The 25,247-nt window shown below is 34.2% G+C and overlaps 2 protein-coding genes across 5 annotated transcripts; one reads left to right on the forward strand and one right to left on the reverse strand.

The window, feature by feature from the left end:
* Positions 1–1,313: 1,313 nt before the first annotated feature.
* On the forward strand, positions 1,314–12,108 carry LOC111293124 (E3 ubiquitin-protein ligase RKP). Of its 2 annotated transcripts, XR_016345531.1 has the most exons (12): positions 1,314–1,573; positions 1,827–3,450; positions 4,328–5,152; positions 6,326–6,486; positions 7,166–7,304; positions 7,925–8,008; positions 8,997–9,278; positions 9,383–9,514; positions 9,692–9,811; positions 10,572–10,771; positions 11,206–11,410; positions 11,519–12,108. XR_016345531.1 is itself a non-coding variant. In XM_022885875.2 (11 exons), the coding sequence occupies exons 2-11, from the start codon at positions 1,960–1,962 to the stop codon at positions 11,822–11,824; spliced, it is 3,825 nt and encodes a 1,274-aa protein (XP_022741610.2). In that variant the 5' UTR covers positions 1,314–1,573; positions 1,827–1,959; the 3' UTR covers positions 11,825–12,108. The 2 variants fall into 2 exon arrangements, 1 of the variants encoding a protein (XP_022741610.2); XM_022885875.2 differs by lacking the exon at positions 9,692–9,811.
* A 481-nt stretch (positions 12,109–12,589) lies between these two features.
* ATH13 (ABC2 homolog 13) lies at positions 12,590–23,881 on the reverse strand. Of its 3 annotated transcripts, none has more exons than XM_022884403.2 (21): positions 23,255–23,881; positions 22,129–22,264; positions 20,735–20,901; positions 20,347–20,467; positions 19,441–19,541; positions 19,043–19,141; positions 18,000–18,110; positions 17,825–17,904; positions 17,588–17,657; positions 16,579–16,652; positions 16,398–16,467; positions 16,208–16,296; positions 15,753–15,877; positions 15,210–15,290; positions 15,066–15,126; positions 14,898–14,952; positions 14,710–14,808; positions 14,509–14,598; positions 13,765–13,824; positions 13,544–13,667; positions 12,590–12,743 (listed from the first exon to the last, which is right to left on the reverse strand). In XM_022884403.2, exons 1-20 carry the CDS (start codon positions 23,750–23,752, stop codon positions 13,551–13,553), a joined length of 2,304 nt encoding a protein of 767 aa, XP_022740138.2. In that variant the 5' UTR covers positions 23,753–23,881; the 3' UTR covers positions 12,590–12,743; positions 13,544–13,550. The 3 variants fall into 3 exon arrangements, with proteins under 3 accessions (XP_022740138.2, XP_022740137.2, XP_022740136.2); XM_022884402.2 differs by lacking the exon at positions 12,590–12,743 and adding an exon at positions 12,752–13,219; XM_022884401.2 differs by lacking the exon at positions 12,590–12,743 and adding an exon at positions 12,752–13,243.
* Positions 23,882–25,247: the final 1,366 nt, after the last annotated feature.

Raw genomic sequence — 25,247 nt, forward strand, 5'->3', positions numbered from 1 at the left:
TATTTAATTTTATCACAATCGTTATATTTATATTTAAATATATTTTTATTATTAATTTTAATTTTATTATAATATTTAATATTACAAAAACCAATATCACATTTTATATAAATTTTTAGTTTGTGTTTACTTCTTTACTTTAAAAGTGATACAAAAAGTAATAGTTAAGATTTAAATTTGAAAAAAAAAATTTATCCATATGAATTTTAAATTTAGATTCGAAGACTAGACATATTCAAATTCCATTTAACTTGCAAAATATAACTCAGTTTTCAAGTCGAATTTTGCCACCTCTTGGAACTAATTATAGGATACTATATAAAATTATTGATAAGGACCACCGTTTCGGTTGTTGCTTTTGTGGCTTCATTGCATAACTATTCCATTTTATAGAAAATTCAATATCAAACTTGGTATATAACAATATAAAAGAATTAAATTTTTTTTAGTGAATTCAAATATTAAAATTTTATATTAATAAATTATTAATTTATCATATTATAATCAGATTCAAAATTAAAATTTTATGAATTCGAATCTCAATCATTAAAAAAAAAAAAACGGATTTTTCATCAAAAAATTTTCACACCTACAAACCTGTTCATAACACCAAATTTATAGACTTAATTCAACCTAATTTCATATTCCATTTGCATGTTTATCATTCCTAGATGATAGACTACAAATATTAAATCTAAAATAACTCTATCATATCCTAATAAAAAACACCAATAAAATTAATATTTTACTATTGAAAATAAATGAAAATGTGTATTAGAAAAAAAAAAATTTTAGGTGAACTCAAACTTTGATTTTTTATTAAAAAAAATTTCACCTAAAAATCTATCCTAATGTACCAAATTTATAGATCTAATTCTACATAATTTCATATTTCAAGTTGAGTATCTATAATTTCGAGGAGATATACTACAAATCTTAAATTTAAAATAGGCTTTATCTTAACTTAGTAAAAAATTTTAAAGAGATAATAACAAATAAATATTTTTATTATAATAATTAAATAAAAAATACACACAACACCAACAATGCAAAAAACAAAAAAGTTTCTCCCTTTGTGTGTGAGTGACCATGTGCAAGTTTTACTCCAAACCATTGACCCAGCCACAGAAACGAGCATAAATAAAGGCAACGCAGAAGAGTAGGGACGGGCATTAGCAGCCACGTCATCAACGGCTAAGAACAATACACGTGTCGGCCACGCGAACCTTCGGCGGGCTCGACTCAGCTTTGGACCGCGGAGCGGAGCTGGTGCAACCCCTGGTTCGAGTCGTTTCACTTTCTCCAAACTCTTTGGGCAAAAAATTTTTCCTCGTTAGGAAAATCCTGACGGCCAGGGCATAGGCCGCACGCTCCATTTCTTCCTTCCCTGACCCTCTCATTGGAAAAAGCAAAATAATAATAAAAAAAACTGTTAGATTTTCACACACTCTCTCTCTTTCTCTCAAAATTAAATCGAAGTTAAATTTTTTTTTTCTCTCTAAATGGCATGAAAACCCTAGATTGACACCGCCGCCTTTGCAATTTATCGTAACAGCAGCGTAAACGTGCTTATGTAAGTTCCTTTATTATTGTTATTTTTCGAGTTTCAATCTCTGTGTTGGTGCTCTATTCAATTTGGAGAGAAAAGACACAAGGAAAGTGGGAATTTTTGGTATTAGGCATTTTTTTAAGGACCGTGTGAAATTGAGTTTCAGTTTCAATTTTTTTTCTTCTCGTGAATTTTGTTAATGAAGATATGATTCTTTGATTTTTTTTTTTTTTGTTATATGTGCATTGATTTTGAAATTGAGTTGCAAACTTTGCAGTTTCAGGGTGAAGAGGTGCGAAATTTTTATTAGCGCCATGAAATTTGTGTTAAAGGAATATAATTGAATATAGACTGGACAAGGATTTGGATGTTGGGTTAAGTTTGGCTTATAGAGGTTATTGTTATTAGGAATGGCAGAAGATAGCCCTCGGATTGGCGGGCTTTCTTCTGGTTTGGCTGTGATATTGAATAGTGAGGATGGGAAGGAATATTTGTCCAAATCCCGCCTTGTATCATATTCTGACGATTTTGGTGAGCAATCTGTGGAGCGAGCTCTTGAATATGTATTTGGTCTTCCCAATAAATCACTTGCTCCATTGAATGGTCCCATTGACAGCAGTCTAGTTGGATGTATCATAAAGAACCACTTAAACTCAAGTTCAGATGCTTTGGTTAGTAACAGGGATGGGGTTTGTATTGTTGATAATGGCTCTGGACCTGATGTCATTGGTCTTGAAGATATCAATATTTGTGGTGAAATTAGAATCATTAAGCCACCTTTACTTTTAGAGAGCATAGCGGTGTTCAGTAGCGTCAGGGCTAATGTCTGTGTTTGGAAAGGGAAATGGATGTATGAAGTAATTTTGGAGACTTCTGGTATACAACAGCTTGGATGGGCTACTATTTCCTGTCCGTTCACTGACCATAGGGGTGTAGGTGATGCTGACGATTCATATGCATTTGATGGCAGAAGAGTTAGGAAATGGAACAAGGAAGCTGAGCCATACGGGCAATCATGGGTGGTAGGTGATGTCATTGGATGCTGTATAGACTTGGATCATGATGAGATTTCATTCTATAGGAATGGTGTTTCTCTTGGTCTTGCATTTTCTGGCATTCGGAAAATGGGACCTGGATTTGGATATTATCCTGCAGTTTCCCTTTCTCAGGGTGAACGGTGTGAATTGAATTTTGGTGCTCGCCCCTTTAAATACCCAATTGATGGCTACCTTCCCCTTCAAGCACCTCCCTCTTTTAGCTCTTTTGCAAAAAAATTGCTGGATTGCCTATCCAGGCTGTTGGATACGCAATCTGTGGAGCGAGCTGAGCATTCTTCAGTTGAAAAATTGAGGAGACTGAAGAGATTTGTATCACTTGAAGAACTATTTTATCCTGTTTCTCATGGGATATGCAAAGAGTTCTTCTCTGCTGTTGAAGCAGATTATCGAAGTGCTGAGTATATTGGATGGGGTCCTCTTCTGATGTTCTTGATGGGGATATTTGGAGTGCAGGCACCTCATGATTGGTTGAGTTTGGATAGAGTACTTGATGTCCTTCTAGAATTCCAAGGATCACATGTTATGTTTGAGCACATCATAAATGCTCTTTCATGTGGTTGCAAGACAGCACCATTGGTTCTGACAGAATGCCCATATTCAGGATCATATTCTTATCTTGCACTGGCATGCCATTTATTAAGACGGGAACAATTGATGGTGTTGTGGTGGAAGTCATCAGATTTTGAGTTCTTATTTGAAGGTTTTCTATCAAAGAAGAGTCCAAACAGGCAGGACCTTCAGTGCATGATTCCTTCTGTATGGTGGCCTGGTTCTTGTGAGGATGCGTCTGCCGAAAGTAGCATGTTGTTAACAACTACAGCTTTATCTGACGCAGTTAGTAAGGTTTGCTCCTGTCACTTAGAACTGAATGTGAATGAATATTGCTTCTTTTTTGCCCTCCGTTTTTTGGCTGCTTTGCAGCCTTGACCCAGCTTTTGAAAAAATTGTTAAGGAAACCTGATGAATCTTGTAGTACCTATACTGTAAATTACTTTCAAGCGAAGTATCGATATTTTAAAATAATAAGTTTAGTTTCAACCATAATTCACAAGGTAAAATACATGCATGACTTTGAGCTTTAGTAACTTTCATTACTGCATTGCGTAGCTAAAGAATATAATTTTAACTTTCAGATATTCCTTTCAGCATTGTTGAAGTTCTAGAAACATTTTCTATATATTTTCTATTCTTTTACTTTGCCTTTTTTTTTCCTGGAACCAAATTAAGATGTCATATCAGAATTGATCTTCCCACATATCATGAAGGTGTTTATTTACCATGGTTTCGTCATTTGAACAATACTTATCTAAGGAACGTGTATCCTTGGTTATTCTCTTATGTTCTTACATATCAAGATGACTTCCATGCTTAAACACTTATGGAGTTTAATGTGAATTTGTGTTTTCAATGTAACATTAAGTTTTAATTATCTCAGTGACGTATGTTTTTTACTCATTGGTGGTTCATGACTACATTTACCTGATTAGGGGCATTAACGAGAAGAAAAGTGCATTGGCTGTCCCTGCATATGAAATTGAAAATGCATATCTGTGTCTAGATATCCTATCAGAGTTGAATTGCCCCCTTAAGGTTAATGCAGCAGGGCACTGCTGGGGCAACAGCTTAGATTGAGTTATTGTGTTGAACCAATTTTTATAAATCCTAAGGCGCTTGTGTTATCTTAATCTAATGATCATCTTTTCTTTTCTCCCTTTTCCAGATTGAGGAAAAGCATAGGGATCTCTGTCTATTAGTCATACAGTTCATACCTCCGATATCACCTCCCCAGTTTCCTGGTTCTGTGTTCAGGACTTTTGTACAGAACCTTTTATTGAGGAATCGAGGAGCTGTTCATAATATGCCACCTCCTGGGATTTCAAGCAATTCTGTTCTTGTTTCTTTATACTCTGTTATTCTCCATTTTCTATCCGAAGGCTTTGGAATGGGGAATATTTGTGGGTGGGTGAAGAGCTGTGATTCCAGTGGTCATGATATTGGTTTTCTTCATAGGGGTGGCCATCAAAGTTTCCCTATAGGTTTGTTTGTCAAGAATGATCCACATCGAGCTGACATTTCTAGGATTGGAGGATCATTCAGTCACCTATCAAAATCTCATCCTTTGCATGATCAGGAAGTGGAAGTTATTCGGTGGGAGGAAGGCTGTATGGATGATGAAGAAACAAGGGTAACTCATTTAACTAAACAGAAACCATGTTGTTGCTCATGCTACGATTTGGAGTTCACAAAGTGCTCAAAATATCCAATCAGAAATACAGCTAAAAGTTCCCGTCACCATTGCAGCACTATTCCCGAAAGATCTGCTCAAGTTGCTGCAGAATGTAGTACAGGAAGTTTGAATGATGAGATAGCAGATAAACCTAGTTCCAGTGATCATTCAGAATCTGAGTTTGGTTATCGCCCTGTCCAACATATGAGGACTGTACCTAGGGACAGTGATGTGTCTTCAACCACTCTAAGAGAGGAAGAACTTCTGGATAGTTTGCTACTATTGTATCACATAGGTCTTGCACCAAACTTTAAGCAGGTGAGAGCTCATTAGATTCAGAGGTACATCAAAATGGTGTGTGACATTTATTTATTTTGTAGCTTGTTAGTTGTTACTATTTAAGCTTCACACATTTTAGCATCGATTAGCAATGGTTGGGACTTTGATTTGATTTCATTGGAGATGCATTAGCTTCCTTGACAATATTAAATTAATGCAGTGTCAAGGCGTCAAAGTGCAATTGGTAACAGTGGAAGAAAGATTTGGGGTCTAATTTAAAGTGAATTAAACAAAGCTAACATACACGAGAGATTGTGAAGGGATGGAAGCTGGCCTTACTTTAAAGAAAGATTTTATGTAAATCAATAGTTTTCAGTGCGAGCTGTACTTTTTGTTTTTTCATGTGGGTATTCCTTTTCTTTCCATTTTTATTTTTTAAGAATGAAAGGAAAAGAAAGAAGAGAGATGCTTCTCATTATCTGTTGAGATGGTGGTTGGACTTTGTATATTGCAACACAATAGGCAATTTTTTAGGTGTACAATCTGCACTGACATGTTTAGATGAATGTCAGAGTGGATGGCATATTTGTTAGAGAAAATAGATATGGTTTTTATGGTTCCTACAATAGGAGAAGAAAACTACTTGGAGGTTGCGATTGTTTGACTTTGTTGTTTCATGATGATTGGTATCTTTCACACTTATGCATGCCACTCCCTATTCTTTTATAAGTCTAGTGGTTCCCATGCTATGTTATGTAACTTTATTATTCAGTATTTAGTTATACGTCTTTGTGTCCCTGAGACTGTTTTGGTAGTAAGATTAAAAGTGACTAATTTGTCAATTTTAACCATGCTAACAAATCTATGTTCTGTATGTCTTGTAGTATTGAAAGGTTTAAGTCTGCTTAACTTATTTATTTATTAGTAAATTTCAAGGTCATCCTGAATGACACAAAATGCTTATTGATCTTAACATGGTGATATGCTGTAAAGGATTCTTTTGTTTTGTTTTGAATGATTTTCCTTTGTTCTTTTTGACAGAAATGATATTGGTTTTAGAATGATCTTTACCATGAGGAATTGAATATTTGTGTCTTCTTTAACTAGTAATTGCTTTATGTTTGGTATTCCACCTTTGAATTTGCGGCACCTTTTCCCCCTTCCTCTGCCCTTTAATGATTATGAAAAACTGAGAAAATTTTCCTTTTATAGGCATCATATTACATGTCTCATCAAGCACAGTCAATATCCCTCCTGGAAGAAACTGATAAACAAATACGAGAACGAGCTTGCGGTGAGCAATTAAAGCGTTTGAAGGAGACTCGTAATAACTATCGTGAAGAAGTTATTGATTCTGTCAGACATTGCGCATGGTAAGATTACCATGATTAGTTTGTTGTCCCATGGATCATTTCTCTGTTCTTGGTCTCATTTCTTTTCAGTCATATAATTTGGTTGTGATCTGTTCTTCTTTTGATTTGCCCCTAGGTGTTTGAGTGATACGTTGTACTTCATTTATGACTTAAAGTGTTCATGTTCTGTTATGCTGTGCTGTAATCTTAGATCTCAGGAGACCTTTCTATCTCTAGTTATTGCGGATATTAAATTGAAAATGATAATGATTATGACTATGTGGTATGACTATTATTCTTGATTCATATTACTATTTCGATCAACTAGTGGATGCTTCAAATGCTATGTTCTTTCAGATGGACTTATTTAGATTTCATTACTTGCAAGACTTGTATCTTTATCTTCACCACACCTGAGTCATTCTTTGGACTTTGACCTCATTTTTTTCGTAAAAATGTTCTCTCACACTGATCTGGTTTCTTCACCAAGGCATTGACAAAGAAATAAGGCTGGTTGAATGGATTTTTCTCAGTATACCTTTTATCTGTCACTGTTTTGAGAAATTAGAGGTGGAGAATATGGTTCCTCTTTCTTGTATTTGTTTGGATGAAAGTTCATATTCTAACTTCTAATAGGTTAAATTAGTTTAGTTGAGTCCCTGTGTGTGCTCACAGTTGGTTCTTTTGTCTTGCTGTATAGGTATCGTGTCTCTCTATTTTCTCGATGGAAGCAGAGAGGAATGTATGCCACATGCATGTGGATTGTGCAATTGCTACTGGTTCTTAGCAAATTGGATTCAGTGTTTATTTACATCCCTGAGTTTTACATTGAAGCTCTGGTAAAACCAATCTTTCTTTAATTAAGTTATGCTTTGTTTCCATTCCAATTTAATCAAGATAAGACTATAATCAGTTTTGCTAGGTAGACTTGCAATTTAAATTGTGTATGCTGCATATTGCATGAAAAAAAAAAAAAGGTTTTTCATTGATTTTTAAAATTGGTTGTTATGCACACAAACACAATGTTTTCATCTTTCCAAAGCATATATTACTATCAAGTAATCACAGTTTAGAAGTGAATTTGAACAAGAAGAATTCCAATTGCATTTGTAGTTGATGAGCTGCTTGATGAAGCTACAAAATGGAACTCAACCTATGAGTTTTGTTTGTTTTGGTTTCTGAGAAATCAATGCCAGTGAATGTATCAACATATTGCTGGCAAGATATATTACCTATTAAATAAAAAATTCTTGGCAAGATATTGAAGAATGATTTGAGTTTTTCCCGGCCAGTTTTCTGTATATTTAGTAGTGCATTATAAATATTTTATAATCTGCTTATAGAGGATGCTATGTTCGAATTGGAATATGGACCTTACCAAATTATTATTTGGTGCATTTTTGTTTATTTTCCATTTTTGTTCCTTGATTAGTGGTAGTTTCTCTGGTTGTTGTTTCAGGTTGACTGTTTTCATGTCTTGCGGAAAACCGATCCTCCATTCGTCCCGCCTGCAATATTTATCAAGCAAGGACTTACTTCGTTTGTATGTTTTGCCTATTGATCAGATTTTGTTGTTTGTCTTGAGTTTCAAATTTTGTTCTTCTTCTAGTTATCTACAGTTTACTCTCATCAGAGTTTGTTAAGCAGTCTGTGCTGGATATTGTCATTTTGGTGTAAGTTACATCATTGCTTATACTCTCATCATCACATTTTATAAAGTGAAAATGGTTTTATATGTAGATGAGAGTGCCATAAACATCTCAAAGGACAAGCATGATCTTTTGAATATTCCATTTTTCCTCTTTTTTTTATCCATGTGCTGCTCAGTGGGACAGCTCTTTATAGTGTAATATATATTCTACGTGTTCTGGACTTTCCTTTCGGCTGGTCTGCCATTATTTACTGTTTTGATGTTCTTAAGACTGCTAGAATATTCCCTGGAAAATGTACCCAAAAAAAAAAAAATTCCCTGGAAAGAGAACAATGATAGTGCATAAGCTGTTAAGCCCATTAACAATTTGCTTTCTGGCAATTTTTGTTTCTTCTTTTCAGTAATTGACATTAATCTAATAACATGGACATGGAAACCTGCTCTTTTTTTTTTGGTTATTTTCTCTTTCTAGATTTGTGTACTGCCAATTATTATGTCCTCTTAAATGGATATGTTCCTCGTAATGAATGTGTTTTAGGTAGGATTAATTTGATAAATTTTTTGATTTTGCTTATCTACACCATTTTTCCTCATACAAATATTGTTGATTAAACATTTAGAAGATGCGGGATAATATGCATTTAGAACCTTAATAATCAGTTTATGTTCTGTTTGTTGTTTCTGGTTGTTAGGAAATTGACATGTTCCGTTCAATAGCTTCCTAATTTCAGAATTCCTAAAGGCACATAGCCTGTTTTCTCTGAAATCTAAACATATATTTAACATGTAACATGAACTCAGAGAAGTAGTTTTTGGATTTTTCTTCTTTGTTCAGACCAAAGTATGAGTTATGGCCTGAGTTTTTTGGGTTCTTCATCAGGTGACATTTGTGGTTACTCACTTCAACGATCCAAGGATATCAAGTGCAGATCTAAGAGATCTTCTTCTCCAGTCAATATCAGTACTGGTGCAGTACAGGGAGTATTTGGCAGCTTTTGAGAACAATGAAGCGGCCAAACAGAGGATGCCAAAGGCATTATTGTCAGCTTTTGATAACCGTTCTTGGATTCCTGTTACAAATATTCTTTTGCGTCTATGCAAAGGTTCTGGATTTGGTTCTTCAAAGAATGGAGAATCATCATCATCCTCAGTTATTTTCCAGGTGAATAGTGAACCTTTACTAATGCTTCTTGTTCATCTTTTTTTCCCCCTGAAATCTCTTATGTTTATAACTTTTACCCTATGTGGGGCTCTTTAATTTTAAAGAGACTTCTGCATGAAGCTTGCATCAATGATGAAGAGTTGTTCTCAGCTTTTCTCAATCGACTATTTAACACTCTCAGCTGGACAATGACTGAATTCTCAGTTTCCATTCGAGAAATGCAAGAAAAATACCAGGTATAATTATGCTCATGCTCAAACAAATATCTTCCTGTTTTTTACTTTAAATAACCCATTTAGGAGATTGTGCACTTATGCTTCTCTTATCTAGACTTTTTTTTGTTCTTAACTTAGTTGCCTTGCATTTTTTCGGGCTTATATATCCACCATCTATCTTTTTTCTGCTACTTTCAGAAAGTAGATAACAAGGATACAACTGAAAAAAAAAAAATGACAATACACATGTTCCTGAAAAGGGAACCATGACAGTACAGAATTACCCTTGTAAATGCTACTACCTTTTCAAGTTAAAAGGTAAATGGATGGAATTCAAAGATTATATTTTTGTCATCTTTTTTTTCTTGTTGTCTGTCTATTATGCCATGGTCTCTCTAATCCAAATAATTTTTTTGAGAAAATTTTGAATTTATAAATATACCTTATTCTTCTTCTATTTTTTAAAGCAATCTAACAGATGATTGGTGCTAGTTTAGTCCTACTTGAAACATGCTTAGATGGATCTCTTTGTATTTCATGGAAGGCATGCAGGGTGCAATTGTTATAGGTGAATGTGGAGAGGATGTATGATAATATAGTGAGGGGCACTGGAATAGGTGAAAAGGTATGAGAGAACAATGATTGGGGTACACTTTTCATAGTTCGGGCTTGTTGCTGAATCGGACAATGGGAGTAAGAATTACCGACTGTAACTGAAAGTTTGCTGGAGTTGGGAAAATCAGTGCTAGTCTGCAAATGCCTTTTCCTAGCATTGGCATTGGTTTAGTTTGGGCTTTTGGTCTACTTAAAAATTGAATGTAAATATTTATTTGTTTATAAAAAAATGATCAAGTAAAGTTGCAATTCTTGTTTGCTTTTTTGGAATGATAAAATTAAATTTGGATTTATCTTGTGGGCTGAATATTTTTATGGTGATGTATCCCATTGAGTTTATAGCTAGAACTTTTGTTAGTATGTCATGTAATGCCATATGTGAGGATAGTCCTGGCCTTTTCTTTGCTTCTGCAGCCATCTTCCTTTGGATCTATGATTTGATGTTATAGACATGCTTTTGCAGGTAATGGAGTTTCAGCAGAGGAAATGCTGTGTCATATTTGATCTGTCGTGTAATCTTGCAAGGGTTTTGGAGTTCTGTACCCATGAAATCCCTCAAGCATTCCTCTTAGGGCCTGATACAAACCTTCGAAGACTGACCGAGTTGATTGTCTTTATTCTGAACCATATAACTTCAGCAGCAGATGCTGAGTTTTTTGACTTGTAAGTTGTCTGCCAGCCGAGTTGACTTCTATGCATGTCTTTTTCATTTTAAATTATAACGCTTAATATCCTTTTTCCTGTCCTAATTGATGCTAATCCATTCTGTATATGAGATATGTTGATTTCCTCTTATAAAGCTGCATGCAAGACATTTGGTGAACCAACATTTTGGATCTTTTACCTCATTGTTGTTGCATATATATGTCAAGCCTCTTCTCATTTTTTGGCATTGAAAATTTCAAATGTATGTGGACATATCTTTGCATATATCACTGGACATATTGAAAGTATCAAATTTCAAATTATCTCCTTTTTAAGATGTCTGAGAACTGACTGGTCTTACAAGCACTATTACTTGTTAATTATTATACAAAAAACATGGTAGTATTAAATACTTGTTTATATTCTTTTTACTCATAGCATTTTACTAACAGGTCACTTAGACGACATGGTCTATCCTTGGAGAAAGTAAACAGAGGCATGATATTAGCCCCTCTAGTAGGGATCATTGTGAATTTGTTGGATGCTAGTGTGGAGTCAGAACTCAAGGAACAGAATGATGTTGTGGGTGTATTTGCAAGCATGGATTGCCCTCAAACCATGTATTATGGTTTCCGATACCTGTTAGAGTATAATTGGGTGAGTACTGTTAGCCTTATTATCTCCAAAAATTCATCATGTTTCTATGTTCTTTATGGCATTAGCCTTTACAGTCTTCATTTTTTTATTACAACTTCAATTTTGCAGGCCACAACTGTTAGAGGAGAAGCATATGTTCCTAAACTTTGTCAGCTGGAGAATTTCTTGAGCCTCCTCATCAGCCATACTGAGACACGCAAGATTGAGGGGCTTCAATGTGGAGAAAGTGATGCCGATGATGGCATGTGCTGCATCTGTTATGCTTGTGAAGCTGATGCACAGTTTGCACCATGTTCCCATACCTCTTGCTATGGCTGCATAACCAGACATCTTTTAAACTGTCAAAGATGTTTCTTTTGCAATGCCACTGTCTTGGAAGTTGTCAGAACGATAGATAACACAGTTCAAAGATAATTAAAGAATATTTTATTCTTCTGGGCTTTTCAAATGATGTGGCAGATTAGTGGAGAAGGAAGAAAGAGAAGGGGAAAATTAAGGTTTTTTTTTTCTTTTTTTGTATTTTATGTTTTGCTATTAAGAAAGAAAACTATTTATATTATTGTGTATATAAGCGTTTGCAAAGGTTAAAGGTAAAGGGATTGGGAAAACAAATCATTAAGAATTTTGTAGGCTGAGGGCATTTTATTATGTAAATATGAGATGTAAATGTCCAAGGAAAATCTTGTCTTTCACTTTCATTTCCTGAGTCCTAATTTAGAAATGAGTAAAGCTGTTTCTATCGTCTTATTATTCATACGCAAATGTATAGAGTAATAAATAACGACTCTATGATTATGCATTTAGCATAGGGGAAGACATAAAAGCTCATTTAAAAAAAAAAAAAAAACCCATTTTATTTCACACTCAAAATTTGTTCGGCCTAGCCTACAAAACGCCATGGGCCATGGCCATGAACCACTTTTTCAGTAATCTTCTACCATATGTTAACGAGAAGACACCGAAAGAAGGCAACCCACGGTCTCGTGGGTCGAGCTTGTTGCTGAGGAATTAGGAAACAGGTCAAAATAATCTAAAACCAATAAATCTTTTATAAAATAAGTTAATTATTGATGTGCCATAAAATTTTATCTTAATTGATAAAAAATTTAAAGGTGTTAAGTTCTTCATTCAAATAAAAATTTAATTGAATGTAAATAAATATTGAAAGAATTAATTAAATGATTTTTTAATTATAATTCAAGAGCTTTTTATACCTTTTAGCCGAGAAAAAATGAGAGAACTACATGTAGTCATACGAGGACTAGATTCAAGCGACAATCAACACCTATTGAGTTTCCAAAAGACGAACCATAATTGAGTTTGCAGTCAGTGCCTGGCATATAAGATTAAACATTTCCCGTATGTTACAATATTATACACAGCTTATAGACGTGCACCCTATTAAATTATGACGGGAAGCTACATTATGCTAACACTGACCATTATATTGTTGCAAGAATTACTCTATGCTATGGCTAAAAGACTTGCTATAATGATAAGCCAGCCGAAGAAACAGGAAAGGATACAACCTCGAGACTGGGGAATGTCAGGGACACTTGAGACCACAATCAGGGTTTGGCTAGAACAATTACAACCCTAGAACAATGTCACCAAGATCTTTGTGAGCTTTAAGAAGTCCATCCCAAGTGCACAGAAGTTACACATCCTCATGACTAATTTACTAAGGTGGGGGTTTCATTTACGTTGAAATTGAGAAACAAACTGTATAGCATCTGTGCTTCTCACTTTGTTTCTGCTGGCTGGAAATTGATTTGTTGTCAAAGCTTCATTTGAGTTTGATCTCCAAAGCTGGCCAAAATGAAGCCGAAACCTCTAATATTTTTTATATCAGAGCGAGAACACAAGAATAGCATGGAAACATGCATGACTCTACAGTGATATATTAAAATTTCTCATTCTACATCAATGAGTCCATATTAAAGAGCTTGTGCCGTTAAAAACGATAACACAATTAACCTTGTCTGTTGTTCAAGTATCTAAAAAAATGCTCGTGAATCTTTAAATCATAGAAAGGTATCATAGTGAACCTTTTTTAACAGAATTATATCTTAACTATAAAGATGAAGAATTAATACGAGATGCATAAAAGGTAAAAGAATAAGATTTGCTTACCGATTTCTCAAGTAGTTCCTGTTATCAACCTTTCTCTCTGGTCTAATTTTTTTACCTTTATAATACCGATAAGCACTTGAAAACTGAAAAATGCACAGAAGATATATGCAGCTACAGCTGGCACCTAAATTTATAACCATATGATCAAATGATTAAAGAGATAATCAAAAACTGAGGGACGTAATAATCCACAAAGATTCATATTAAAATAGAGAGCTTACTCGTACAGAATTGAGGTACAAAATTGTTGCAAGGTTGATAAGGCTTCCAGCAGCTACTGCCTGTTGATAGGTTAAAAGGAACATGATCACTGAGTAAATATCTACCTTTGATGAATTTTTCAAACATTTTACCTAATGTAGAATATATCTAAAAGCAACCAAGAAGATATGTGTCGTTAAAAGTTATAAATGGAAAAAAATATCAATAAGCTATGAAATCCCTTCAATTAAAGTAATATAAAAAGTACATTAGATTTCATCCATTTTAAATTACTTAAGAGTCAGATTTTGACACTACCAGCAAAACCATTACTATAATCACATAAAAAGCATGCACACCATGCAACTCATGGAACTCCACAGCCACATCTTCAGTCACTTTCCAACTCCCCCAAATGCCGCACTGGACTCCAATACCAAAGGACAACAAGTACAGAAGGGGAAGGGGATAACATTGAGCCTATATCTCTAGTTTACAAGTTGCCAAACTATGGAAGGATTTGCAGCATAAAAGAGAACATCTACTTTAGAAGTTGCCAAACTACAGAAGGATTTGCAGCATAAAAGAAAACTTCATGTGAAGTACCAAAAGAAACACTCTGCATCTCACTTGAAAATATGGAAAAGCCAATAATTCAACAGTGCAATATGAAGTTTGAAGGAATGTAAAAATGTTTAATTTTTTAAGAAATCTCAAACTACGAAATTAGATCTAAAGAAAAACAAGTTTATAATTTGACTCACACTCCCTACTGTCTTCTGAACAGCAGCAACACGTTGGAAAGCCCTTTCAGACTCAAGAGTTCGTACTCTAAGCTTCAGATCACCTTGCTCCTGTAACATACAGCATTATGCAACATCACTCTAAAATTGAAAAAATGGTTATAAAATAGCAACTATTTTAACCTTTCACACAAAATTATAATAGGAATTCTTCAACCGTACCAATCTTTGGATGGTTTCAGCAAGCTTCTGGACCCTATCAGCCTGCCTAAATAAGTTGGAAAAAGCACGGGACTGCTTGTCCCATCTCTTTTTGAAGTCCTGAAATATTTATATGGATGAGCATGAAAATGGAAACGCATAATGAAAAATAAAATTCAAAAGTACAATCAACGATTGCTGAAGATTGCCTTCAATATAACTTCAACTCCAGCTTCACGAAATCTTAACAACTCCAGTGCATAGCTAGAAGCAAGAGAATGGAAGATAATCAGATATACAGACAATATGAAAAACTAAATTTCAGAAGGGTAAATTGAAATCTGTTAAGGATCTGAAGGACCTAAAACCACACTCACGGTTTTGCAATCTCAGTAATATCAAAACGAGGATCAAGGCCCTTCCCAATGCCATCTAATACTGCAGAAGGAATAATTCTTTATGCTGATGTTTTTGTTAAATACAGCACAAATAGCGATGAAGCCAACAGATTACTGCATTACCTGAAAATGCTCTAACAACAAAAGTGAATGTGGCAGGGAATCGAAAGGGTTGATCTGCCGCAATGGCTAATAAATCTTCCCCTGTCAGATAATGGAACATTCATGAGTAGAAGGAACCCAGTATTTTTAGTGAACAAAAGGGTAAAAGGAAAAAGTACACAGCTTCTTGCAGGGGAGAAAATCTTTCCCTAAGAGTGATAATACTGATCATATGTTTCAAACCAAAACAAGTGATAAAGAAGCTGACATTATCTTTTTCCTCTATATGCTTGTATGTACGTGTCCATGCACTAAGAAACTAGAAATTCTACCAAAGATGGCTTTTTTATAAACATGCTCAAGAATATGCAAAACTCAAAAATTATGCAAGTCAAATTACTTGTATACAATTTAGTCTATTAGATGCTTAAATAGTCCTCAAAACAGAAGTTATGCAAGGGTCTCGTGTCCTTTGCCAAGTTAGTTCAGACAACACATAAAGGATAATCTAGTCAAGAGTGTAAAACCTTATTGTACATAAAAATATAACACCAAATGTATTACCGATTGCAGCCAGGCGTTGCTTTTTTTTCTCTATCTTTTCCTCCTTGGTCAATGGCTTCTTAAATCCAAGTTCTGTTGTTGCCATTTCTCTCTCCCTTCGTTGAGCAGCAAGCCGCTCTTCAAAACTGAAATAATTGCATTTAAATATTTCACATCAACAGAATATTTGATCAAAGAGACAACTAAAATATACATCACTTTCCCCATCACGTTTTTTTTTTTCCAAGGTTAAATATAAAAAATTGGCTTGCATTTCTAAACTTGTATTCAACAGGCAAAGAGCATATCCAAGGTAATAATTCATGTTTTTGAAAATGTATTTTTTCTCATTCCAATTTGGACACACAAACAAAGAACACTTTATAGTTTACACCAAGATAGCCCTATTAGCCAAAAGAAACTTAAGGATGTCCACAAAAGTTAAACCATAGGATTTTTCTCTTCATTAATCACACCTGTTAAGGAAGAATTGTGCTGTCCGTCTGACAGCTGTCATGTCTCCAGTAGGTACAAGAACACCCATCTGAATCATTGCTTGAAGGACCTAAAGTAAAGTTGAGGTTAACTGAACAGTAACAGAATATAAAAATGAAAGTCCAAAAACTAATGCATGATATGGGCCGTTACACTTAAAGACATAATTACCTTATCTGGATCCTTCTCATAAACTCCATAGAATGCTTCCAACAAACCTTCTCTGATGTTTGAACTGATACTGCAAGGTGCCACATTAGAAGATATATGTCACAAGAAGTCACCAATTCCTGAAAATATTTTATCCAGAATGCTTATTATAGTAAATAGCCAACATGGCATAAAAAACTACCTTCCCATCATCCCAAAGTCATAGAAGATCAACCGTCCACCATTAACATCATCAACAGCAATATTTCCTGGATGCTGCAGAAATGGAAGAGAAAAAAAAAATGTAAGAAGGCTCTTATTAGACATACCTGAGGGCTTGTCTAGCATTAAGCACTCATGGAACTTGATGACCACAGCTTACTTATCTCTCCTACAGCTATTGGTACTAAAACATAGAAATGGTAAGTCTCCCACTCGTTGGAATATACCATAAGACAACAATGTGAACACATTCCAGCATCTTCTTCCAAATGATCTGAACCATAAAGTAGGAGACAGTTTACACAATTCTTGGCTGTCTTAGTCAGCCTAAAGGAGGTGAGGGTCATGCTTTTGACAAACTTTGCATAGATTTTCATTTGGCATTAGCTAAGTTCCCAGTTATTTGAGGTGGTTCTAACTTGAAATATCTGAGAGAAATAATGACTCTTGAAAAGAACACAGAGCTGATTAAGTAAACTGGTGGATAGTGGGACCCAATAATGGAAAACTGCAGCAGGAAAACATATCACTACTAATTACATTTGATTTCTTACAAAATTTCTAATGTCAGTAGTTTCAGTTTATAGTTGCCTAATCTTTTTCTTGCTTTAGTAAAATCAAAAAAGATGAAAGGAGGAACTGAGGATAACTTGATTTAGTAATGTCTGAGCAAAGAAATAAATAAAACAGGGAACTACCAATTGACAATATTGCACATTTTGGTTCTAAGAACAAATGCTAGGCATACACTATAAAAAAGTTTGTGCTCCAAGGGTCTTCTACATGATACTCTTGAGCCATTCATGAAGCATGGCTTCAAAGATAGGTAGCGAATTCCTTTGAAATTATGCTATAATTTTTAATGCAAACATGATAAGCAATTTATGCCCCCTTCACCTAGCATTTGCACATATAAACCCAGAAGAATATCTTGCTCAATCAGTGCATTTGGATAAGCCCAAAACCTGAAAGAGATGAGGGAAACTCACTGGGTCAGCATGGAAGAAACCATGAGATAGAATTTGTTCCAAGTAAGATTCAACAGCGTATCTGCCCAATCTGTAGCAGATATAAAATGTATTATTTGTGAAGAGCAAGAAAGGTAACAATAAACATGATAAGTAGTAATCACTTGTTTCTCTCAATTTGCAAAGAACAAAGTGTTGAATTTGAGAGAAGAAAGTAACACGTGAAATAATGGTTTTCACTAGGCAAATTATTAAAACCTTTTTCGATCAACTCCCAATTGATCTAAGGCTTGAATCTTGTTTATTTTGATTCCTGGTACATACTCCATTGTCAGGACCTAAATGAAAATACATGAACAAATAAAAATATAAGAATGAAACTCCAGAAGATATTCCGGTTTTAAAATTTTCATAAATTTATAAAAGGTCATACCTGTGGTGTGGTGTATTCCCAGTATATTGTCGGAACTTTCACATAATCCATTTCTTTGAAGTTAGTGGCAAACAATTCGGCGTTAGCAGCCTCCTTGGCGTAATCAATTTCCTGAAATTGCATATATATCAGTTACTATCAATGAAAACAGTTGCAGAATTTGCTAAAGGAATATAACAACTTGCACAACCTAACATTATTCATTTAACCTGCAGGTCAAGATGATAAAAGGCTTAAATAAGTTTGGCCATACATTTCTTTGTTAATTATAAAAATAAACGGGAGTTCAAAATGCATTCTCATTTCCTCGATGATATTTTAGAATTTTGCATATATACGTTTTTCAAAATTCCAAAAAAAAATAAAATAAAATGGAATGATGACTAATTAACGTTCTCCTTATGAATTCAATTCTAGATTAGGATTTTCCAAGGAAGCCTGAGTACCATTTCATGTTATGTGATCATGATTATCTATATTTTTCCCCTTTGCCAGAGGCTCAGGGCCATAGTGCAAAATATTTTCTTTGTCCATGCCTAATTTCAAACTTCACCTAAGACTTATCACTTTAAAAGGAGGATATTCCATAAAGCTAAAAGGCTTGGGCATGACAAAGGATCCAATTAAACTACAATGAATTATTAAGATTTTTCTGCTCTACTGATTCTTTCTGGATTTCCCTCCCTAAGTCTTCTAATTCTCCATTAATTTCCCCTTTTTCTCCCTAATTTCTTCAACCTATATCTGATTTTCCTTCTAATTTCTGTTCTTTATCTAGTTTCCCTCCTTGTTCAACATCAATAGTCTTTTATTCTCTTGCTAGTTCGTTATTGTAATTTCATCCAGTCTTACAACATGGGAATCTTTTGAGCATCAGCTTTTAATAAGCAACAAGGAAACTTCTTTAACAACTTAAAATAAAGAACCTTCCGGCATAAGCTTGATAAGAAATATTAGCATTGCAAATAGCAAGGAATATAGAATTGACTAAAGTAATTCAGAAGCAAGGCACTTGATTGCTTCTGATGCAATAATAAGGCTACCTGATACAACACACTTGCACATTCATCATAAATTGCAACCCAGTCTCTCTTTGCACCATCTGACTTTGGGTCAATCTTTTGAAGATATTCAGCTATCACCTGAGGCATAACAAACAAGAGAGAGAATCAGAGTTTTCAACCTTCCTTAGTGGTTCTCATGTCCAAAAGTACCTTTATCTCAAACAGAAGTAGTGTCTTAGTACTTGATTATAGTGATAGTATAACCATGATAATTAAGTAAAAATCACGTTTGCCAAGCAAATTAAAGAGTAGAAGTCAATGTATCCAAAGCTACAAAAGCTAAGAAACCATAGGCATGATGACATCATGATAAGAAGACACATTATTCAGCTAAGCTCTGATCAAATGGAACAAAAAATTCAAATGGCTAAACTAACCCTCAGGTTTTTAAGATCAATATCAAAGAGATCCTTTAAACCAGGCCTTTGTACTTTGATAACAACTTCTTGGCCCTTCAATCTTGCCCGATGGACTTGGCCTGCAGAAGAAACAAAAAATCTGTTAATTATAATTAATCAACTAAAAACTATTATCCTAAGTATGTTCTCTCATTCCTTTATTGTTTAAAACTGTTGAAGGCATTTTTTTCTTCCTTCTTTTTTTGAACTGACTCTTCTTTAAATTTCAAACTCATTGAAATTAAAATATATAATCTCGGCAGGGCTAACTTTTTTTTAAAAAAAGAATGAAATAAGGCCAAATGAAATATTAGTAATTTTTACAACATATAATTTAATAAAATCAAAGTTTGTGATGAAAATAAAGTTAACTCCAATTTGTTTATGGTTAAGGGAGTGGTTTTGTGAATCTTTACCATATATAGGCACTTAATATGTATGTGAAATAAAAAAGTGGATCAATTTACTAACAAAAACTCATGAATGAAACTTGGAATAATGAATAATTTTATTAAAAAAATATAAATTTTTGTTCAATTTATTACTCAATACATATAACAATTTTTCTTACTAAGCAATACATAAATCATAAGGAAATAAATGAAATGAAAGAAAAAGGAAAAAATGAGGAAAAAGAAATTTGTGATGAATAGTTGAATATACCACTTGGCACCAAACAGAACAAATCTCTGTAAAGCCTTCATGCAAAAATTAGAAATGTATGCATATCAACATATGTGTTGGGTGTGTGTTGTATATAATATTGTTATTTGACCATGGTCACACTAACCACGCCATAATCCACTTTTTACCAGTTAACTTTTTGCAATGTATGATTGCAAAAAATTTCCACATCAAAAGAATTGTAGGGGACATTAGAATTACCAAGACTAGCAGCAGCAATGGGTTCATAGTCAAACCGATCGAAGATATCATCTACAGGGCCTCCAAGCTCTTCTTCAACAATAGATAGTGCAGTCGCCGATGGAAAAGGTGGAACTTGATCCTGCAAGTGAGTAGCAATTAAATTCTTACCTATAGAGTTTTAAATTTAGAAACCAACTGGCCAGCAAACTCTGTCTCTCTTGCACGGGGTTATAAGAAATAGAAAATTATGAAATGATTTTTGTGGCATAGAATCACTCTATTTTAGATTTTTTTATGCCCTTCATCTGCCTTATCTTGAATAAATTGTGCTCCAAGCAGAATCTAACATCCACGATAAATGATCTTTAACCTAAAAGTCTAAAATTTAAAGTAAAGGAACTTCAACCTGTAGCTCTGACAACTGATCAACATATTCTTGAGCAAGAATGTCAACCCTTGTGGAAAACTGCTGGCCAATTTTGATGAAAGTAGGGCCCAGTCTCAAGATACTTTCCTTCAACCACTTTGCCAAGGCCTTCCTCCTTAGAACTTTCTTTTCCTCAGTCATTCCTCCTGCATATATGGAACTTTAGAACTAAATATATAACACCAAGAACTAGAAACAATAACAACATTATAAGAATTAAAGGAAAGGTAATCAGAAACCACGCACTATAGCTAAAATGACTATCCAAAAAACAAATTTAAAAACTAGTCTGACCTCTTTGCAAAGCATCAAAAACAAATCAATTGAAAAAAGCACAGATTAGACCATTGTGCTTTAATTCTATAAAAAAGGCTAGTCCTTAGCCCTTAATTCTCTTTCAAAAGACAACTTTTCTTTAGCAAAAATTTATATCACAAAGTACTTCCCCTACATGATAAATCATAATGAACTTATTGATCATCTCAAACATTTCTAGTTCATCAATTGAGACAACTTTGGCACATTCAACATTTTTTCTATTAGATACTGATTGTAATTGTGGGCTTGGCCCACTAATTAACTTGGTTAGTAGTCCCTAAAAAGCATAGCCAGGTTTCTCCAGCTATCATGTATAAAACACGACAGGATTTATCTCAAGGAAATAGGCCAACCTTAAACCATCCCTTAAAATTCTATATTTCATCATTTGGTGCTAGTTCAGAAATGCAAGGGACTGCTACAAGCACACCCACCATCTAAAAAGACAAAAGGCAAAATAACAAAGGATCTCAAGAAAATTTAGTACCCTGATAATGTTGTTGAAAGCTGGATCATATCAGTTACTCAAAACCAATTCTTTTCCCACATAAGCAATTCTATTTATATTTGCAACTCACGAATGTTAATTCTATTCAATAACATCCCTTTATCTAGTAAAATTAGAATTAGGGTTGATAAAAGGTAAAACAATGAATTTATATTACATGATGCATTCTTTCTCAAATTCCATTTATGAAAATGTCACTTTGCCATCAAATGTCATGGATGAAATTTAGGATTTTCCAATTTTTATAATCTACTATACTCCAAGTAAAAACAATTGGAAAAATAGAAAAACACTGGGAAGTTGTAGACAGTCATACACAAGGGCTTTATTATTCACCAGCTGCAAAAATATGAGGACCTCTAAACTAACCAAAACAAATTGATAATGAGGCATACACTATCTTCTTTTCATTATTTCTTTTTGTTTCATCATACCGAAGAATGAAATGGTTTACAATAAGAAAAATTATATTTGTTAAGAAGACCAGAATGGAAATAAAATGTATTTTACTGCAAAAGAAAAAAACGCAAATTTAGCAATCACCAACCTCGATAGGAGAATTTCTGATTGTTCAACCATGCCTTAAATATAAAAGTTATAACAAATCCCCATATTTCCAAGGTCCTTTGTATTGTTGAATAGGTTTTAAATCTATTCCAACGCCCCCCAGAAGCAACAGAAACCTGAGAGATTAATTGCCACAAGATCATGGTTAACACAAAATTAGAGGAGCAGATGCACAAGGAAACACATCCAGAGCTTCTACTTAACCACAAAGCACACCAAAAAATAGATAGTTGTGCCAATAAAAACAAATAGACACAGTCAGCTCAACATATAATCCACAAGTCAAGTAAATATCTAAATAATGGGTGACAGTATATATCAAGGAAAAAACACCATGATACTAGCTTAAATATGTTCCACCATTTTTGGGTTTTGACTAACTTGGGATCTACTCTCTTCTTCAATATGGGGAGGTTTAAGTATTAAGGGTGGAGAGTCACCCCTTCTGTAGCCCATCTATTGGACAAAATATGAACAGATTGATCAACGTCATACTAAATTTGCACACCAAGATTTTTCTATTAGTAGCTACATATAGTCCTCTCTAACTATCAAACAAGATAATACACTGAAAAGAAGAGAAAAAGAATTGGTATATATTTTATCTGCATCAGTCATGGAGATCTAAAACAATAAATTAAAGCAATGCTACAAATCTGAACTAGTAGTAAATTTGCTTACAAGCAAGCAAAATCTTCAAGTCGAAATTCAAATTCCATAAGCCCTATATCTCATATAATAGCTGAAACAACATTTATTTCAAAAAATTATGGTTCCAATCAATTATTAATTTTGTTAATTTTTTTTGCTGGTTTTTGAATAAAAATTAAATTTTTTTGGAAAATTAAACATAAAAAATGTCATATTTTAAAAGAATTAATGCATAATTTACTTTTAATATAGAACAATTATGTTAAAATTGATGTTATTTTTTAGTCACTTCAGTCAATTGTTCCCTCTGAATTAATATGTTTTACTTTGTAGCATTTGCTTTGCTTTGCAGAAGCTTTTAAGAATCAAAATTCAAGTAACTACCAAAAAAAAAAAAAAACAAAACTTCGAATTTTTTAAATCAATCCCAAGTTCTCAAAAGTAAAACCAAGTACCTCGACCTGTTCTTGGGTGATGCTCTTGAACCAAGCCTCCTCTTTCCCAATCTCTTCTACCCTCTTCTTCCTCACCTCCTCCGAATCAACTCCTTCTTCTTCCACCACCACCACCTCCGCCGCCGTCACCGCCGCCGCAGTCCCATTCCCATTCCCGTTCACATACTTAACCAAGCTCCCATTGCTTTCACTCTCCACCAATCCAACCCCACCGTTGGTAAATCCCTTAACTGATCCATTATCATAATCATACTTACTTGCAGTACCATTTCCATTCAATTCCTTGATATATTCTTGCTCCCTTTCCTCATAGGCAACTCCTTCCTCTTTAAGAGCTCGAATCCCAGAACGCAAAACGACGACGTTCCTCAAATGGCTATTTCCGGCGAGAGAAACTGTGGAGAAAGAAGAACATCTAGAGAGATAAAACAGGTGCTTTGAAGTCGTTCTTGGAGAGAGAAATTGAATGTTTTGTAATGATAGAGATATTGACGCCATTAATGTAACAGATTTATCTGTTTCCTTCAACAAAGAATTTTAATCAAACCCTAACTTAACCCCCAAAATTTTTCATTTTTTCTTTTTTTTTTTTCGGTTATTTTCGGGACTGTGAAGGTTTTGTGGTGTGGCAGAGTGAAGAGAAACGGACAGGATTTAAAAACACCGTGAAGAAAGCGAGGAGCTTAAACAAGAAGAGAAAGGGGTGGAGATTAGGAAGGACACGTGGCAGAAGGAGGATTGAGAGAGTGGGGATTTTGAGTGTTGTGATTGGAGGAGACTGTCACAGAAGATGTCTTGGCCACAAAGTCGGTTTGTGTAGGCGAAATTCATTGGGACGCTTTTTGGCTTACGTGTCAATTAATTTTTGTTTTAATTGAATTTAAAAAATTCCTAGCCGCTTATCATGAGTTGGACTTGGAGTTTGTCAGATAAGCCTGGCAGGTCAAGTTGGGCGGGCCTAACAAATAAAAGAAATGGTACATATATATACAAATAATAATGTAGGCTACCATTAAAATTCCCATTTTTATGCTCTGATCATTAATGATTGGTGTTCAATACAGCCTTACAATAATTTTATATTGTGTTATTTGTGAGGATATTGGGATGAATGTTGGAGGAGATTTATATCGATAGTGTGAAAAAAGGTTTTAGATGTGAAGTTAAAAGATTGTATGGTTTAAATGGAGGAGGAGTATAAGTTTGATAAGGAGTGTCATGTATGTCAGTGTAAAGTGGTGTGAAGATATTGTAATTAGAGGTTACAAGTTATCAAAAAATTTGGAAGCAAGATGAATTAATTGAACACTTTGATCTAACCTACAAGATAAATCAAGATGGTATTGTCACAATTGAGTTTAATTACAGTAAAACAAAAGATGTTCCTCCTCTAACAATCTTTCCAACATAATTTATGATACAAAGATGTCAAGCTGATTTCTTTGATGTTTCAGTCACACACTTTTAGTCTAATAAAAATCTCGTGTATGCATATAGATCTCCACAAGGACATTGTTATTGGGACATAAATTGAAGAAGTAACATCCTATTTATACAAGAAAAAAGTAAAGTAATAGTAACCTAATAGGATAAGGTTAGGACAAAGCATAATTACAACTTTACAAGTGACTTGACATAAATCTAAAGTAAAGTGACTCATCACTATGACTCATCACTTATTTGACATAAAGTAAAGGTGATCAATGTTATGAGTATATGTCAGTCCAAGAACTCCAAAAAATCCAAACTCTTTAACCTTTAAAATTGCCTTTAGCTTCAGTTCAGATCTTTCCTCACAAACATTCCCCTCCTATAATAGTCACAGCCTTTTTTGACACTGGTGTAACCCAAACCATAGCAAACCCTTTTGTCTTACCTAAAAACCTTTAGACAAAACAGAAAACTTTTGCATTTGCCAAATTTACAAACAAAGTTTTTCTGTCTGGAAGAAGGAACTTATCATCTGCAAGAAAAATGTTTAGAAGCTTGTAAT

This window comes from Durio zibethinus, chromosome 10, assembly GCF_047325235.1.
Source record: "Durio zibethinus cultivar Kanyao isolate XHJ-2024 chromosome 10, ASM4732523v1, whole genome shotgun sequence".
Classification (NCBI taxonomy): domain Eukaryota; kingdom Viridiplantae; phylum Streptophyta; class Magnoliopsida; order Malvales; family Malvaceae; genus Durio; species Durio zibethinus.

What these genes read in the sequence shown, in the direction of transcription:
- ATH13 (XM_022884403.2), bottom strand. Translation starts at nt 23,752, where the DNA reads ATGGCGTCAATATCTCTATCATTACAAAACATTCAATTTCTCTCTCCA. An exon ending in TTGGGAGTTGATCGAAAAAG is followed by an intron (nt 17,658 to 17,824) that starts GTTTTAATAATT and finishes TATCTGCTACAG; the next exon opens with ATTGGGCAGATACGCTGTTG. An exon ending in GCACAATTCTTCCTTAACAG is followed by an intron (nt 15,878 to 16,207) that starts GTGTGATTAATG and finishes CAATTATTTCAG; the next exon opens with TTTTGAAGAGCGGCTTGCTG.
- LOC111293124 (XM_022885875.2), top strand. Translation starts at nt 1,960, where the DNA reads ATGGCAGAAGATAGCCCTCGGATTGGCGGGCTTTCTTCTGGTTTGGCT. An exon ending in TCTGTCAGACATTGCGCATG is followed by an intron (nt 6,487 to 7,165) that starts GTAAGATTACCA and finishes CTTGCTGTATAG; the next exon opens with GTATCGTGTCTCTCTATTTT. An exon ending in CATCCTCAGTTATTTTCCAG is followed by an intron (nt 9,279 to 9,382) that starts GTGAATAGTGAA and finishes TTAATTTTAAAG; the next exon opens with AGACTTCTGCATGAAGCTTG.